We start from the raw sequence: 13171 nt of genomic DNA, 5'->3' as shown, positions 1-13171 counted from the left end.
TTGAATTTCGTAGCTGTTGCTAACTTCTACAAGCGATAAATATTTAGTAACGTAGTAACGTAAAGAGTCAAGGGCTTGACTCTTTACCTCCTGTGAGTAGTAGTTAAAGTGCCATGCTGGCGTGGCTGGTGCTGTTGACCAATGTAGTCGTTTTTTGACACATACATAGTTGCAGCATATCTTGACTAACCCACAACACTAATCTTTATGGAGAAATACATCTCATTCATATAAACCAGGCATAACTATAGCGATATTCTTACGAATGGACGATAAATGCTTAGTAGTTGACCGGCGAGGAATGAGACAGCAACTACTGGCTTCTTTGGTTTATTCCGAATAACAGCCATTCTTAGTAAACAGAATACTGTGTGGCAGCAATGAGGCTTTTCTTTCTTTTGTTTCTAGAAGTTGGGCCGCAACCCGTTTAAATGCATTAGTTATGATCCGAATGAGACGAGCCGCCGCTGTGGTGGTCCGAGCTTCCCTGCTGAGATGAACCAGATCCACCGTGGTGGCTGGAGGTACCGTGACTAGAAGACCCAGAGCTGTCGTGATGGCCCGAGCCGCCATGGTGGGAAGAGCTGCCGTGAGAGTCACCGTGACCGTGGTGCGTTCCGCCGACTCCGCAAGAGATGGCGGACAGGTCACTAGAGCAGCCTCCGGGCTGCCTCTCACCCTCCTGTCTGCCGGTGTCCCTATCGACGCACCAGTGCTCACCGACGTCGCACTGCACTGCGTTGTATTCTCCCGAGGTGGCATCGCATCGTGGCTCTGGTCCCTTTTGTGAACCTGCGAATTCAACAATGCTCTTTAGATGATATGCTAAAGGACATAAACTTGAAGTCCTGTCCTTGAGTTTCCATCTAATGATTTGCTTTCACCTCATTTTAACTATAAATGTACAATTTATCTCATACTTCCGGCTACCTTTGGCGCTAGTGGCACAGTATATACGTATAGAGTACCAGAAACTAGTAACTACACCTACAGCGAATTCATGGTCGGTGAGAGCACGAGGCGAATATTCGCCTCCACTGGCTGAATGGAATTTGCTTCCATCTAGACCCTCTGCCATGAAAGCGCGCCATGGTGGTCCTCTTCGACACGATACAAGTAAGGCAGGCGCCACGAAACCAATAAGGCAAGCGCCACAACGGACATGCAAATATATGGATATAATGACAGGGAAAGCATTCAGCAAATGCAGCCGCACCTGGTAGAGTCAGTGCGTGTGATTCTCTTTGGCCTCCAAAATCCGGCTCATAAAAGTATGCTGCAGGTGCTCGCAGTACTGGAGCGGCTTAACGCGGCTCTTTACATGTTGTAAAACATTTGCTTGGAGCCTGTGCTCTTCACGCAGGGGCGCCCCATACACCAGCTTGGTCTTAGCGTCTTTATCTGAGTGTTCACTTGAACTAGTGACTACAGACAAGATACGGAATCCGGCAGTGGCTTCATGGAAAAAATTTCATGTTGCTTATCATGAGAATGTTGAACTTGGTTTCACCGTTCTGGGCATCCCTCTTTCTATGTCATCATCGTCCCTCATCACGCCTTTATGTTCTTGTTCCCCCACCCCATATGCAGCGCAGCAGGCTAGAACGCGCTTGGTCACGCAGACTTCTCTGCGTTCTTTCAAATAAATTCTGTCTCTATTAATGTTTAAAATTCATGTTCAGATGAAATAAGTAGATATATAAAATAAGGATCTTAATTATGAAGATACGCTTCGTAGTGTCATAGGTCCCGCGGTTTCGTTCATTATTAGAGTAGAAAAGCACATGAAAGGCCTTCGAGTAGCAACTACAGGAAGCTTTGTTATTTTTATTTATTTATTTTAAATACTGCGACTCTCATTTGAGAGCGCGGCAGTTCGGCAATACAGTATACATGCATATCAGTATGCATCTAGGCAGAACAGTTAATTCAAAAGGAAAAAAATGAAGCTTTGTTCGACTTCTAATTGCTGCTCTCCTTGCCAAGGATTTCTACAGTACTGAAAGAACATACTGCTTCAGGCACAAAAATCTGATTGTTGCATCTGGCTCACTGTCATGACATCACGACAGATATGATTATAGCCGACGAGGTTCCTGTGATAAGTGTTGCTCCTACTTGGAGTCATAATGTACTCTCGCAAAAAAAAAACTGCCTTCTCTAAAAGACGGCAGGCATGTGACAAAATTTTCTTCGTGGCGGAATGCACAATTCTTACCTTCAGAAGTGTTTGCGCCTATGCTATCATGTAATCAATATAGAAAACAGCAGCAATAGTATTACAACTTTTAGTAATGTAACTAAGTTACTCAACGCCCCCGATGTGTTTGCTTACGTGATCTCTGCTGCCACTCGTGGTGGTCTCTAACGCAGTTGCACGACCTCAGGCTCCTGGAAGGGCCCTTGATCTGTCCGAACTCGTTGTCGTAGCATGCGCAGAAGGGCCTTCCTCTGACAGCTTCACCGAAGCACTGGATTGCTTTGTAGTTTCCGTGCTCGTCGCATTCCGGGACGAGGAGGCCAGTCAGGTTCCGCGTGGCACCCTGCTCGTTGCGGCGACGTCGCTGACAGTCTGTCTCCCGTGTAGAAGCTGCGTCGCATAAAACAAAAACAAGCAACCTCGTGGAACAAATGGTATTGAGCATATGGTACCTTTCAGCGTATCATGCACACACGGGGACAAAAACATGCAGCACATAGACAAATCCCCGATTCCAACTTGCCTAAATCAACAACCTAACAAAAATATTATTTTCAGCAATGATCGCTTGAAAGTGGATATGCACGAAGTACGGAATTTCGGGCACAGCCATAACGTGGTTCAGCGCAACCAAATGAATCTGCGCACAAAAATGATCACGGACTATTTGCTAGCGGCCCGACTCACGACAGGTTTCATTACGCTCAACTACAAAGTGAACCTGTGGTTTATTATGTGGAACGAAACCAAGTTACATTGGAGTAGAGACGCCTTCAAACAATGTTAACATATGTGACCTTCATAAAGTTCGCAAGAACCATGTCGTGGTAACCTTCGTTTCTTTTTCTTTTTGAACGATGCAGGAACAAGCTCGGAGGAATGACGAATTGCGGCACTTCTGTATAATTTTTTGTACGTGCTTAAGCCCATACGCAATATCTCGTCGAGCTCAAGAACGAGTTAATTTTTCAACAAATGATGGTTTATGAATATCTGAAACTATGAAATGCGTAATTGTTGTGTATGCCATTATTCAATATATTCTGTTCTTCTTTAGCTTCTCCAATCAAAATATAGATAAGCAGCGTGGTGAAAACACAATGTCTAAAAAGTTAAGTTTGCCAAAACATGACATGTAAAAGTGAGGCTCAGTTCTTCACACAGTGTAGCATGCTAGTTGAATAGTTATAGTAAATTAGCATGAGTATATTCAGTACAGACAAACGGTCGCTGCCTTTTTTTATTGTTATTATTGGTACCTTGGCAATTCTATAGAAGAGGGGAAAGCTGTGCACCACACTGCTACTGTGAGCACCTTCGTTTGTCTCACAATAATAATATAGCTTCAGTAATCTCGGATTTTACTTACCACACACCGCGTATCCAACAAGTGCGAAAATCTGTAAAACAACAATAGTACTGTGTCAAAAGTTTGTGCGATAGCACGCTGAAAACAAAACATAATTGCAAAATAAGTACTCAGTTTTATTATCCGGTAAAACAAAAAAATCGTTCTTTTAGTTGATTTTCCCATGAGTTCTTTTTAACACAAGCTGCACATTTCACAAGCAACATGGGAGTGCACCATGTTTCAAACCAAATGTCTTGCAGTGATCTATGCCACAAAATGCCACAAACAACAACAGCTGACTGCATGATCTCTGAAGAAACAGTGTTTGCTGTTGTGAGCACCAGTTAATATATTTATTACACTTGATAAGCATTCCTTATCTACACAGGCTAATGCTGGAAAGTCAAGCTCGATTTGATCTTTCAGATACATTTTCTTTGATACGCAAAATGCGAACGGAAATTTTGACTATTTAATTTAGGAACCATACTAGAATACCGTGGAAGCAGTGGTCACACATTGTTATAAGAATAGTGGTGTGCATGTGTGCCGTTCACTGCGCGAATTATTTAATAAAAACGTCTCCTTCTTTCCGAACACAGCCCTTCAGGTAGAGTACATTGAAATAAGCATTTACAAGAAGAAAGACTACAATTCAGCGCACCTTAACTAAAGACCCACAGCGGCCTTCGACGAGGAAAGCTTCTGGCAACAGTCAACCCAGGTAGCGGAGAAACGCAACCCACTGCCAACACCGGGCACAGCCGCAAGAATTTTCATATACCGCAAAGCGCTCGCGTGACGGAACGTGATGTTACGAATGGAAGTTTTTGTTGTTTGTTTCTTTTGAATATTTGTTGCGATGAGGATACTTAGGTATCATTTCTTGCTTCGTTGGGTAATTCCGCGGAGACCAGCGTTTAATTCACACAGTTTTTCGATCGTAACTGTTCTTTGTCATTGACGGAGTGCGTTCGGTACCAATCTGTTCGGCATTAGAATTCGCTGAAATTTTCTTCCACTAACTCTGGCGCCGCGATCGTTCGGCCACCAGGCGAACGATGGGTGGTACACGGCGTTTCAAGCGTTGCGGCTTCTAGCATGCTTTTGACATTATTAAAAAACGCATTGTGTTTTTAGTTTCCGAGGAACTCTTACACTAGAAGCCAGCTCGCTCAGTTCTCAGCACTTGTGAAGAATTCATAGTTTAGTAAACACAAGCACGCAATTAGGCTTGCGCGCTCGAACAGTACTTACAAATTGTACCACTCATAACAGCCACCGTGATGGCTTAGACGCTATACCATTGCGCTGTTAAACACGAAGTTGTGGGTTAACATACACGCCGGTGTGGCCACGTTTTCAACTGGGGTAAAATTCAAAAAAATGTCCGTTTGCCATGCATGCGTGGTAAATTAAGCATCCCCTGGTGGTCAATATTATTCTGGAGTCCTCCACTATGATGTGCCTCAGAGTCACATTGTTTCTGCGGCAGTTAAAACCTCAGAATTTACGTTTAAGTTTTGCACGATAACAACATGTTTTGCTCAAAAAATAACCACTATTCAAAACTTCCGAAGGGATTTGTAGCTAGAGAAATAAAGATTAGAATAATGGCTTAACGGGCCCGTCATTCCTATGCTGGCTCAACCGCCAAACTTGCAGCTCCAGTAGACAATAGAACCAGGTTTCTCTTATGTATTTTTTGTATGAACGTATGTGTCTGTCTTCGCACCAGTGTGCCAAGCACACTCCATAGGTCTTGTATCTTGGCAACGGAGTTGTACGATGAAGGTAATCCCGCTGTAATACTAATACGCAAGCATGACTGAAAAATTATGGGCACTATGATAATTTTACTACAGCTCAAGCGATAGTCTTACTACAGTTCAGCTCTTCTGCAGTGATATAAAACAATCCTAACACGCCTAAGCACTTCTTGCGAGTTATGAATGGGAAAACATTAATATACACTTGAACGCGGATGAGCGGTCCATCGAGTTATGAACTCCTCACTGGCAAGGGAGCGCGTTGAGACGCGGAGATTATGACGTCGCCACTTTCCGTACGCCCTGCTTGGCAAGGCAAACTTCGGTCCGAGTACCAAGACCTCATAAAGCAGTGAGCACAGGCCTGCTATCTAGGAGGCAATGGTTTACCACAGTGCGTCGTGCATTCAAAACTCACTACCACCAAACTTTTTTTCTTTCGAATTTATTCTGTTCTTATCTACATTTACTTCCTTATAACTATTACTGAAGCGTCGTTAGGATGCAAGTAAGAGGTTGCGCGGAGAAGCAACCCGTGGTAACGCTTCGAAGAGCGAGAGCGCGGGTCACATGGCCTTGCTGTGGCTCTCCCCTCACGCGACACCTACTGTGACACCGTGGCAGCAGACATTCTCATTCGCCCACTTTCCTACCGCGAGGCGCGTTAGTGACGTGGCGTCGCAGCCAGTGAGAATCTAGCTGCCGTTTTCCGCTTGTTCTTTCGCTCTGTCACATGACCGTGGTTGTTGGAGAAGCATGGGAGAGGCCATTGCCCTGCAGTGGGCGCAACCAGGCTCATGATGATGATGATTTCACTCTGTCGGCCATTTGATGCTTTCGCACCAAAAGTCCTGTCAAAAAGTCCATTAGTAAATCGCTAAATTTACGAGATAGTCCAATACCTGGAGGCTGTGCGGGCCACTACATGTTCTATCATCGGAAGTTTATTGCATGTTTTCCGGCAGCTAGCAGTCTTATAGTGCCCATCCTCTATATGTCATTAGCTGCTTAATACTGAATGACTGAACCCGTGATTGTAACCCATTCGCGTGCTCAGCACCTCATGTCAAGCTAGGCTACTGACTTGAGAGAGTCTGCGCGCTCAAGAAATGCGCTGCTAACACAGGATATTCACGACAGCCATATCACGAACTAATCGGGACAGCTATATTTCCCTTCGAGCTGAATGCAAAACCGCAAACACAACAATTCTAGTAGAGCTTTGACACTATCTCCTATGCCTTCGACATACTGAACCTTTGTTCTGATTTTCAAGCCGAGAACTTGAAAAAACTTAGCTGACGTCAACCGGATTTTGTTTCAGTGAGAGCTTTCAGTTAGTTGAACGAGAAATTTTAAAATTTACCCTGTGGCAATAAAATGAGTTATTGCTTATTCACATAAGACTTTCCCATAAAGGGATGCAATAATATGAAGTGCACTCACCGCAAGAGCGAGAAAGACGGTCCGAGTCATTGTAGACACTTTGTGTACTGCTGAAATTGAGAACAGTTGCGCGTATTGAAAAAAACATCGATTCTTTCTGGAAATAAGGACGAAATATTATTGGCGCTACTTTTTGTAATGTCTAAGAATAATTCGTTTATATACCTATGAGAGAAACAACGTGCGTAGTTGTGGCGAAGCGATAATAGCGTTGTAAAAGTGCGCAAGTTTCTTTCCTTATTTAGTTGCATGCAGGATTTCCGCCGTATGATAATTAAGAGAATTTTAACAGCACGCACTGTAACTTAGAAACTGAAACCGGGGATCACAAGTTTATGTTACTTTGTCAAAACATGCAAAATAGAGTTATCATTAAGGAAATCTTCGGAGTTCATGAATCATACAAATGTAATTGGGGAAGCCACAAGACTCGTTGATGAAGAGAATGACTGCAAATAGTTCTTTTTTTTCGTTACCATGGCGCAACTACGTACGCCGCCACAGCTTCGCTGAGCATGTTGCACCGTTGAGACACCATCACTAACAACGATCTCTAAGCTTAATGTAGATGTCTCTCTGTGATTCTTCCCTGCTGACATCAGTACGCGTCATATTTCGTTTGGTAACTAATCGTTTTATAGATGAGATTTAGCCATAACAATGCAGTAATAAACAACCCCGATTCTCCACTCTCCTGAAGCTAATCAACTGCCACACGCTGTCTAAAAGGCAGAGGCGTGCGTATACAAAATGAACGGAAGCTTTGTTTTTTTACTGTGGTTCTCGAACATAGACATTCTTCATAATCCGTAGATGGAGAAAGAAAAAGCTTTAGGCTTACCTTTTCTCCGAGTTAATCCGTGTTGTCACCCAACGACTTCTCCAGGAGGACTGCTTCTGGCATCACGGTCCCATGCGGGTCGCTTATGAAGGACAAGCCGGGAATTGCCCGCAGCGTGTCGTCAGGGGCTACGGGACGCTGGTCTTCCTCCTCGCCAACAGAAGAAAGGGCGCCGCTTCAGCAGATCGGGTATACAGCACTGGCCGTCTCAGCCTCAACCGGAAAAGGGCGAGCTATCATCTTCGAGACAGACAAGGACGAAACGCAGAAGCACTCAAGCTGCATCCTCCTCCCCTGCTTCACTTTCTTCTCTTTTCTTTTTCGGTTCGCGCGACAGCGCAGCATGGGATTAAGGAGTGGTGAGGCCCTTAGGGGCCCCGCCGTTCCATTTTCGACGGTTCGCAGAGCACGCGGGTGAAACCGGGCCCCTTTATTTTGACATCCGCCGCCGCGATAAGAGCGTCGAGAAAGAAGCGCTAGCATCCACTGAAATGTAGGAATAACAGTGTAGATATATTTTGTTCGTCATTTCTTTCTTTTCAAGGTTGAGGTTGGGTAGATCATCAAGACTTCAGATGCTAATTCTGCAGAAAATGTACGTTCGCTTGTAAGTGCTAACTCATTTGCTTTCACAAATGCATAAAGTGTAATAATTTAGGAACATCTTTCTAAATGTTATTGTTCTACGTAATTATCAAATCTCGCTGAATACTAGCCTTCACCATATGCCCAAGGTGTGCGTATACAGTATTGCGCAGTAGATAAAAGTGTTTTCTGAAAAAAGAAATAGTTTTTCTTTTTCTTTTTCTTTTTGCACAGCCATCCATCGCAATCGCTTTCACAAGCCACACAGTACAAGTGAGATATGGTAATGAAGAGAACGAGTTGTTATTCGAATGTATTGAACATTTGCGCGTCCACATTTTCCAAACCGAAGGCAGCATTTTAGCATATGCATGCATTATGGGAACCAATCTGCACGGAAAATGACATAATCGATGCACTCCAAGGAAAATCTTTTAAATTTATTTTCTCCACATAATCAACACTGATTCTCCATTTACCTAGTAAAGTTTTGCGAGACCCAGACTTTGCACTTACGGTAGAGAGCTTCCAGACTACAACCTCTGCTTAAAATAAAGCATCAGTAGTTGTATTCCTGGGTCCCAAATAACCCTGACAACACCACGATCTGCAAGCCACCGGTGTTCGAAGTCATCATTTCCACGTCCCAACAGAACAAAATTTTACAAATTCAAATTTTTCCCGCAAGCGAGCGATGAGTAGCATTGTAGGCCTTTATCTTCGTTGGCCAGCATAAAATCAACGCAAGTTCTTGAGGAATGAATCTTTTGCTGCATATTTACTATATTCATGTATTGTGTGCTGTCTCTCTAATAGAAATGCTATATAGTTGTTGAACCTGCGAAATTGTTTTCCGTCTTGCCATGTAGAGATTTCTATATAGCTCTATCAGTCTTCCACATTTCTCATGTGCTTAACATGTTGCCTATAACGGTACGACCAACATTACGTGCTGCCGCAGTACTGGTATAAACAAATAACTGGGTAAAGATATATTTACGTAGATTGAAGAAGAGAACCGTGCAGGAATGGAATAGGCACTATTCTATTTTGAGACGCTAAGGCTCGAATGTTGCAAGAAATGTTTGTTTCTATAGTTCCCAGCGAACTAAATGGTCCATGGCCTGCATCGAATACCAAGCCATCCAGGTTTTTCTCCATCTCAGAAAACATAGAGGGTGAGTGTCACTGCCATAGTTCACATAATTCCACTCTAATTCAACATAGAGCCTGTGTGCCGAGAGACAGTGTCACGATATAGGTGACACACAATGATCAGCACGCATTGACAGCTTGATATTCTGGCATACAAACAACACAGAAAGCTGTCCAACGCATACATACACCCACTTACGCACCTTTAAGCTCCTTTCGTGTATAATCTATTCGGCACTGCAACTATGCGCCCTACGCCTGCTTCATATTTGAGCTTTTCTATCTATTTCTCAATAAGGCTTATATCAGCGGGACTTTATTATCCTTCCTTTTCCCCTGAAATAAACTCATCCAGAAACCGAACCAGCCCGACTTAAAACTAGCGCTGTTACACTTGCACTTACAAAACGCACTGCCTCTACAGCAAGTTACGGTCGTAATGAACTGAGATGCGAAGAGCGTGTGTGCAGAATTCCCATCATGCAGCCGACTTACAATTTTCAACGAACCTTGAGCGCACTAAGATGTACATGTGCAATTAAATTCAATTGCATACCAGATTTGCGCAATTTACGTACCATACTTTGTGCAGCTCTACTGTAGAGCACAAATTAGCGTGTGTGTTTTGGTATAGGAGCATTTAGTGGTCCACCAACATATGTACACATAGCGTCTATGCCAGTGCATCTTTACCCACAATGGCAAAACGACTGTATCGGAGAACCATTTCCCAAATTGGCCAATGTTCCTGCGTCCACCATCATTCCTAGCGATTGATGCGACAGGGCACTTAGCTACGTTTGGGTGGATGCCTCATTTTCCCTTTATTCAAGATAAATAAAGTTATATGATATCAAGAGGAGATATTTTTTCTCAAAAGGTAAGTAGGGGGTATCATTATTTTGTCGGTTGGTCGTCCGCTAGAAGATAACGGACGTGACCGCCACAAACCGTGAGACAGAGGTGACACAGGGATAATGTGGATACTTGAAAAAACACACTTGCCACTCGTGAGAGAAAAGAACGGCAGCATGCATGGAATATAACAGATCGACTCTTTTTGTGCTTTGGAAGCGTTTCTTTATCACAGCTGACCAAATGGGCAATCGTCGCCGTACTTGTAATGGCGCTTATTTGAAAGCATCCGAAATATGTCACGAAGCTCATTCATTTCTATAGAAATAACTCACATAGGTTGAGGCTACACAATCGGAGCGCTTTAGCTCTTTATCAGTAATGATTATTTGTCTCAATCAATTCCGTCAAACATGATTTCGCCTTAATTGAAGAGTGTTCTTTGCATTTTCGCAGCGTTCACCTGGAAAGGGTTCAACTAAGGTTCTCTGCTTTCGCTACACAAATGGCAGGAATTCCGATAGCAGCATTAACTATTGCCCACTGACATGCAAACAACCATGCCTATATTGAAAAGCAGGTCGTGTTGACTTTCCAATGAGTGAAATACAAACATTTCATGATCATGCCGTTGAAGGTTTATCTAATGCACATGGTTAGAGATACCGCTCTAAAATGGCTCCTCATTCTATATGGCTTTCTAAGTTGTATCCATCCTATGGATTGCATGTATGCATGTCCTACATGTGGCTGTGTCCATTCAGATTTTATAATGCGTGGATGATGCACTACGTTTATTTGGAAAAACAAAAAAAAAATCAGAGAATGCGTGCAGTGAAGCTGCGTCAAGCAATTGTCGTTTTGTAAACAATTAAAAAAAACACTTAGGTTGAAACAGCTTACGGAGTCTCCTGTAAATAAATATTCACAGACAAATATACGCTATAGAAGCACCGTCACGAGTGACCGCCAAAACGACTTCAGTTGACCATGAAATCTGTGCCCTACATAGACGAGTCCGTAGGGCAGGGAGAGACAGCGCAACCTTGAAGGTTGTTGCTGTGCTCCATATTGCCATGCGGTCTGGGGTGCCGCTGCTTGCTTGGGGGCATAGCAAGGTCTTGTTTCCCGCCGCTAGCTTGCTCTTTTTCGAGGAAGAAACCGGAGGCGACAGGCTTATACGAGAAGACGCGAATCGCAATTCTGCAGCGCACGGCTGTCTGAAGGCAGCGCAGCGACGAAAACATTGGGGCCTTTTGCGGGTTCTTGCTACTGCATGAGATCATGTTTCTCCGCTTCAGATATGACAACAAACGTCGTGCCTCGAGTGTTTCTCCATATTTTTTCCAGCTATTGGAACCCCGCTTGAAAGAACTTTTTGCTGTGGAAAGTATGGTGCTAGAAAAGGAGTTCGAAAAGGCCGTGTTTACGTCTACAGCTTCCTTATCTACGTCAGCTGGTACTAATGTTCTACTAGCACGAGTGTACTACGCACTCACAGAAAGTATTCAGCGTTTCTTACAAACTGGCAAACTAAGTTGCCGTGGTAGTGATGTCCATCTGTACTGTGCTCATACTTAACCAGTGCCCCTTTGTGTACTGCAGTTGCTATTCAAAAACGTTGATCGAAGTTCCTGTCTTTAAATCAAGTTGACTGCCTTCCCCTAGCTAAAATCATTGTTTTTCGGTGCGCAGGAGAAGATTACATCTCAAATAGCAGAAACCTACCATAAAACGCTACACCATGAAAATCACATACTGGAAACTTCAGTGGCTTGTATAAGAAACGTTGTTCACTTATTCACTTAGGCAAACTTACGCCACTATCTCATCTGCGTAACTTATGATGGCGATAAGCATCATTTGGGAACTTCACCCAGTTTGCCGCAGGCATGTCTTTCCTCGTCTAACCTCTTCCAAGCCAACCGGGATCACGGGGTATTCTACAGTTTAATGGTCAGACTATCGGGATGCAATGCTCGTGGAACAAGATTAAAATAGACTCGGGTCATTGTGTACGTGAAATTGCGTCTGAACATTTTTCGCGCCTACTTGCGTCACATGGTATGCATCCGGCTATAGGTATGTGGCGCTCTTCAATGTTATAAAAATCCACGAAATTTTCCTGGTGCTGGGCGAATGAAACCCGCGTCTTATACATGTATATGCGTACAATTCTGTCTCAATACATATCTAAACATGCGTCAAGCACGGACTCCACGGTGGCCTCACTAGACGGCACAGCGTATCCATAGAGCAGCCCCGGCGGGCATGACGTAAATTTACTCCAAGTTCGGAAGTATTATAGGACCCATTACGCGACAACCTGTCGGCGTAGTCGGCGAGGCAGAAAGATGCTACCAAAGATGTCCGACTGCGCAAAGAGTAAAAATATCAAGAAATCCCTAGATTGACATATTATTTCTTAGGCAGGTTTATGTAAGGAAAGTAAATAATCTATTTGAAAAGAAAACTTGAAAATTTCGGTCTGGTTGGTACCGAACCCTGGCCAGACGATCAGGCGTCCCTGACAACACGCTGGCTCCAGCGTTCTGCTTCACTTATGGTGTGCCTAGAGCGTGCGCCAGTGCACACGTGATGGCGCAGCTAATGGGGAGGAGGTGGTGCCGCGTAATGTGTGTACAAAATGAGTGTATGGAATAAAAAGCTTTCATGCCCAATTGAACGGTGCGGAGCGATCCTACGAGTCATGAACTCCTCGCGGTCAAGTGAACACCTTAAGACGCTTGGCGCGTTTTGGTTTGGCCTTACCAGATGCGCTTACAACGCGGTTGAGACCATGTGCGGTTAAGCAAAATGCGAAAGAAAACATGTCACTAAGGGAACTATCAATTGTTTCACATTTCCACGCGTAAGCAGTCTTTAGGCGTCTTTGCAGATTTTCAAACGTGTAAGCATTTCTATGGTTACCCAACGAGAAAAGTGTCCGTCCTTCCTTCCTTCGCGTA

The 13171-nt window shown here is 43.9% G+C and overlaps 1 protein-coding gene across 2 annotated transcripts; it reads right to left on the bottom strand.

The window, feature by feature from the left end:
- Window positions 1-314: 314 nt before the first annotated feature.
- On the bottom strand, window positions 315-7744 carry LOC142587845 (U20-hexatoxin-Hi1a-like). Of its 2 annotated transcripts, none has more exons than XM_075699137.1 (5): window positions 7608-7744; window positions 6767-6816; window positions 3570-3600; window positions 2336-2590; window positions 315-792 (listed from the first exon to the last, which is right to left on the bottom strand). In XM_075699137.1, the coding sequence occupies exons 2-5, from the start codon at window positions 6794-6796 to the stop codon at window positions 437-439; spliced, it is 672 nt and encodes a 223-aa protein (XP_075555252.1). In that variant the 5' UTR covers window positions 6797-6816; window positions 7608-7744; the 3' UTR covers window positions 315-436. The 2 variants fall into 2 exon arrangements, with proteins under 2 accessions (XP_075555252.1, XP_075555253.1); XM_075699138.1 differs by having other exon boundaries at window positions 6767-6813; window positions 7608-7711.
- Window positions 7745-13171: the final 5427 nt, after the last annotated feature.

This window comes from Dermacentor variabilis, chromosome 7 (assembly GCF_050947875.1).
Source record: "Dermacentor variabilis isolate Ectoservices chromosome 7, ASM5094787v1, whole genome shotgun sequence".
In the NCBI taxonomy this organism is placed as follows: domain Eukaryota; kingdom Metazoa; phylum Arthropoda; class Arachnida; order Ixodida; family Ixodidae; genus Dermacentor; species Dermacentor variabilis.
This window is presented reverse-complemented; position numbering and strand designations above follow the sequence as displayed.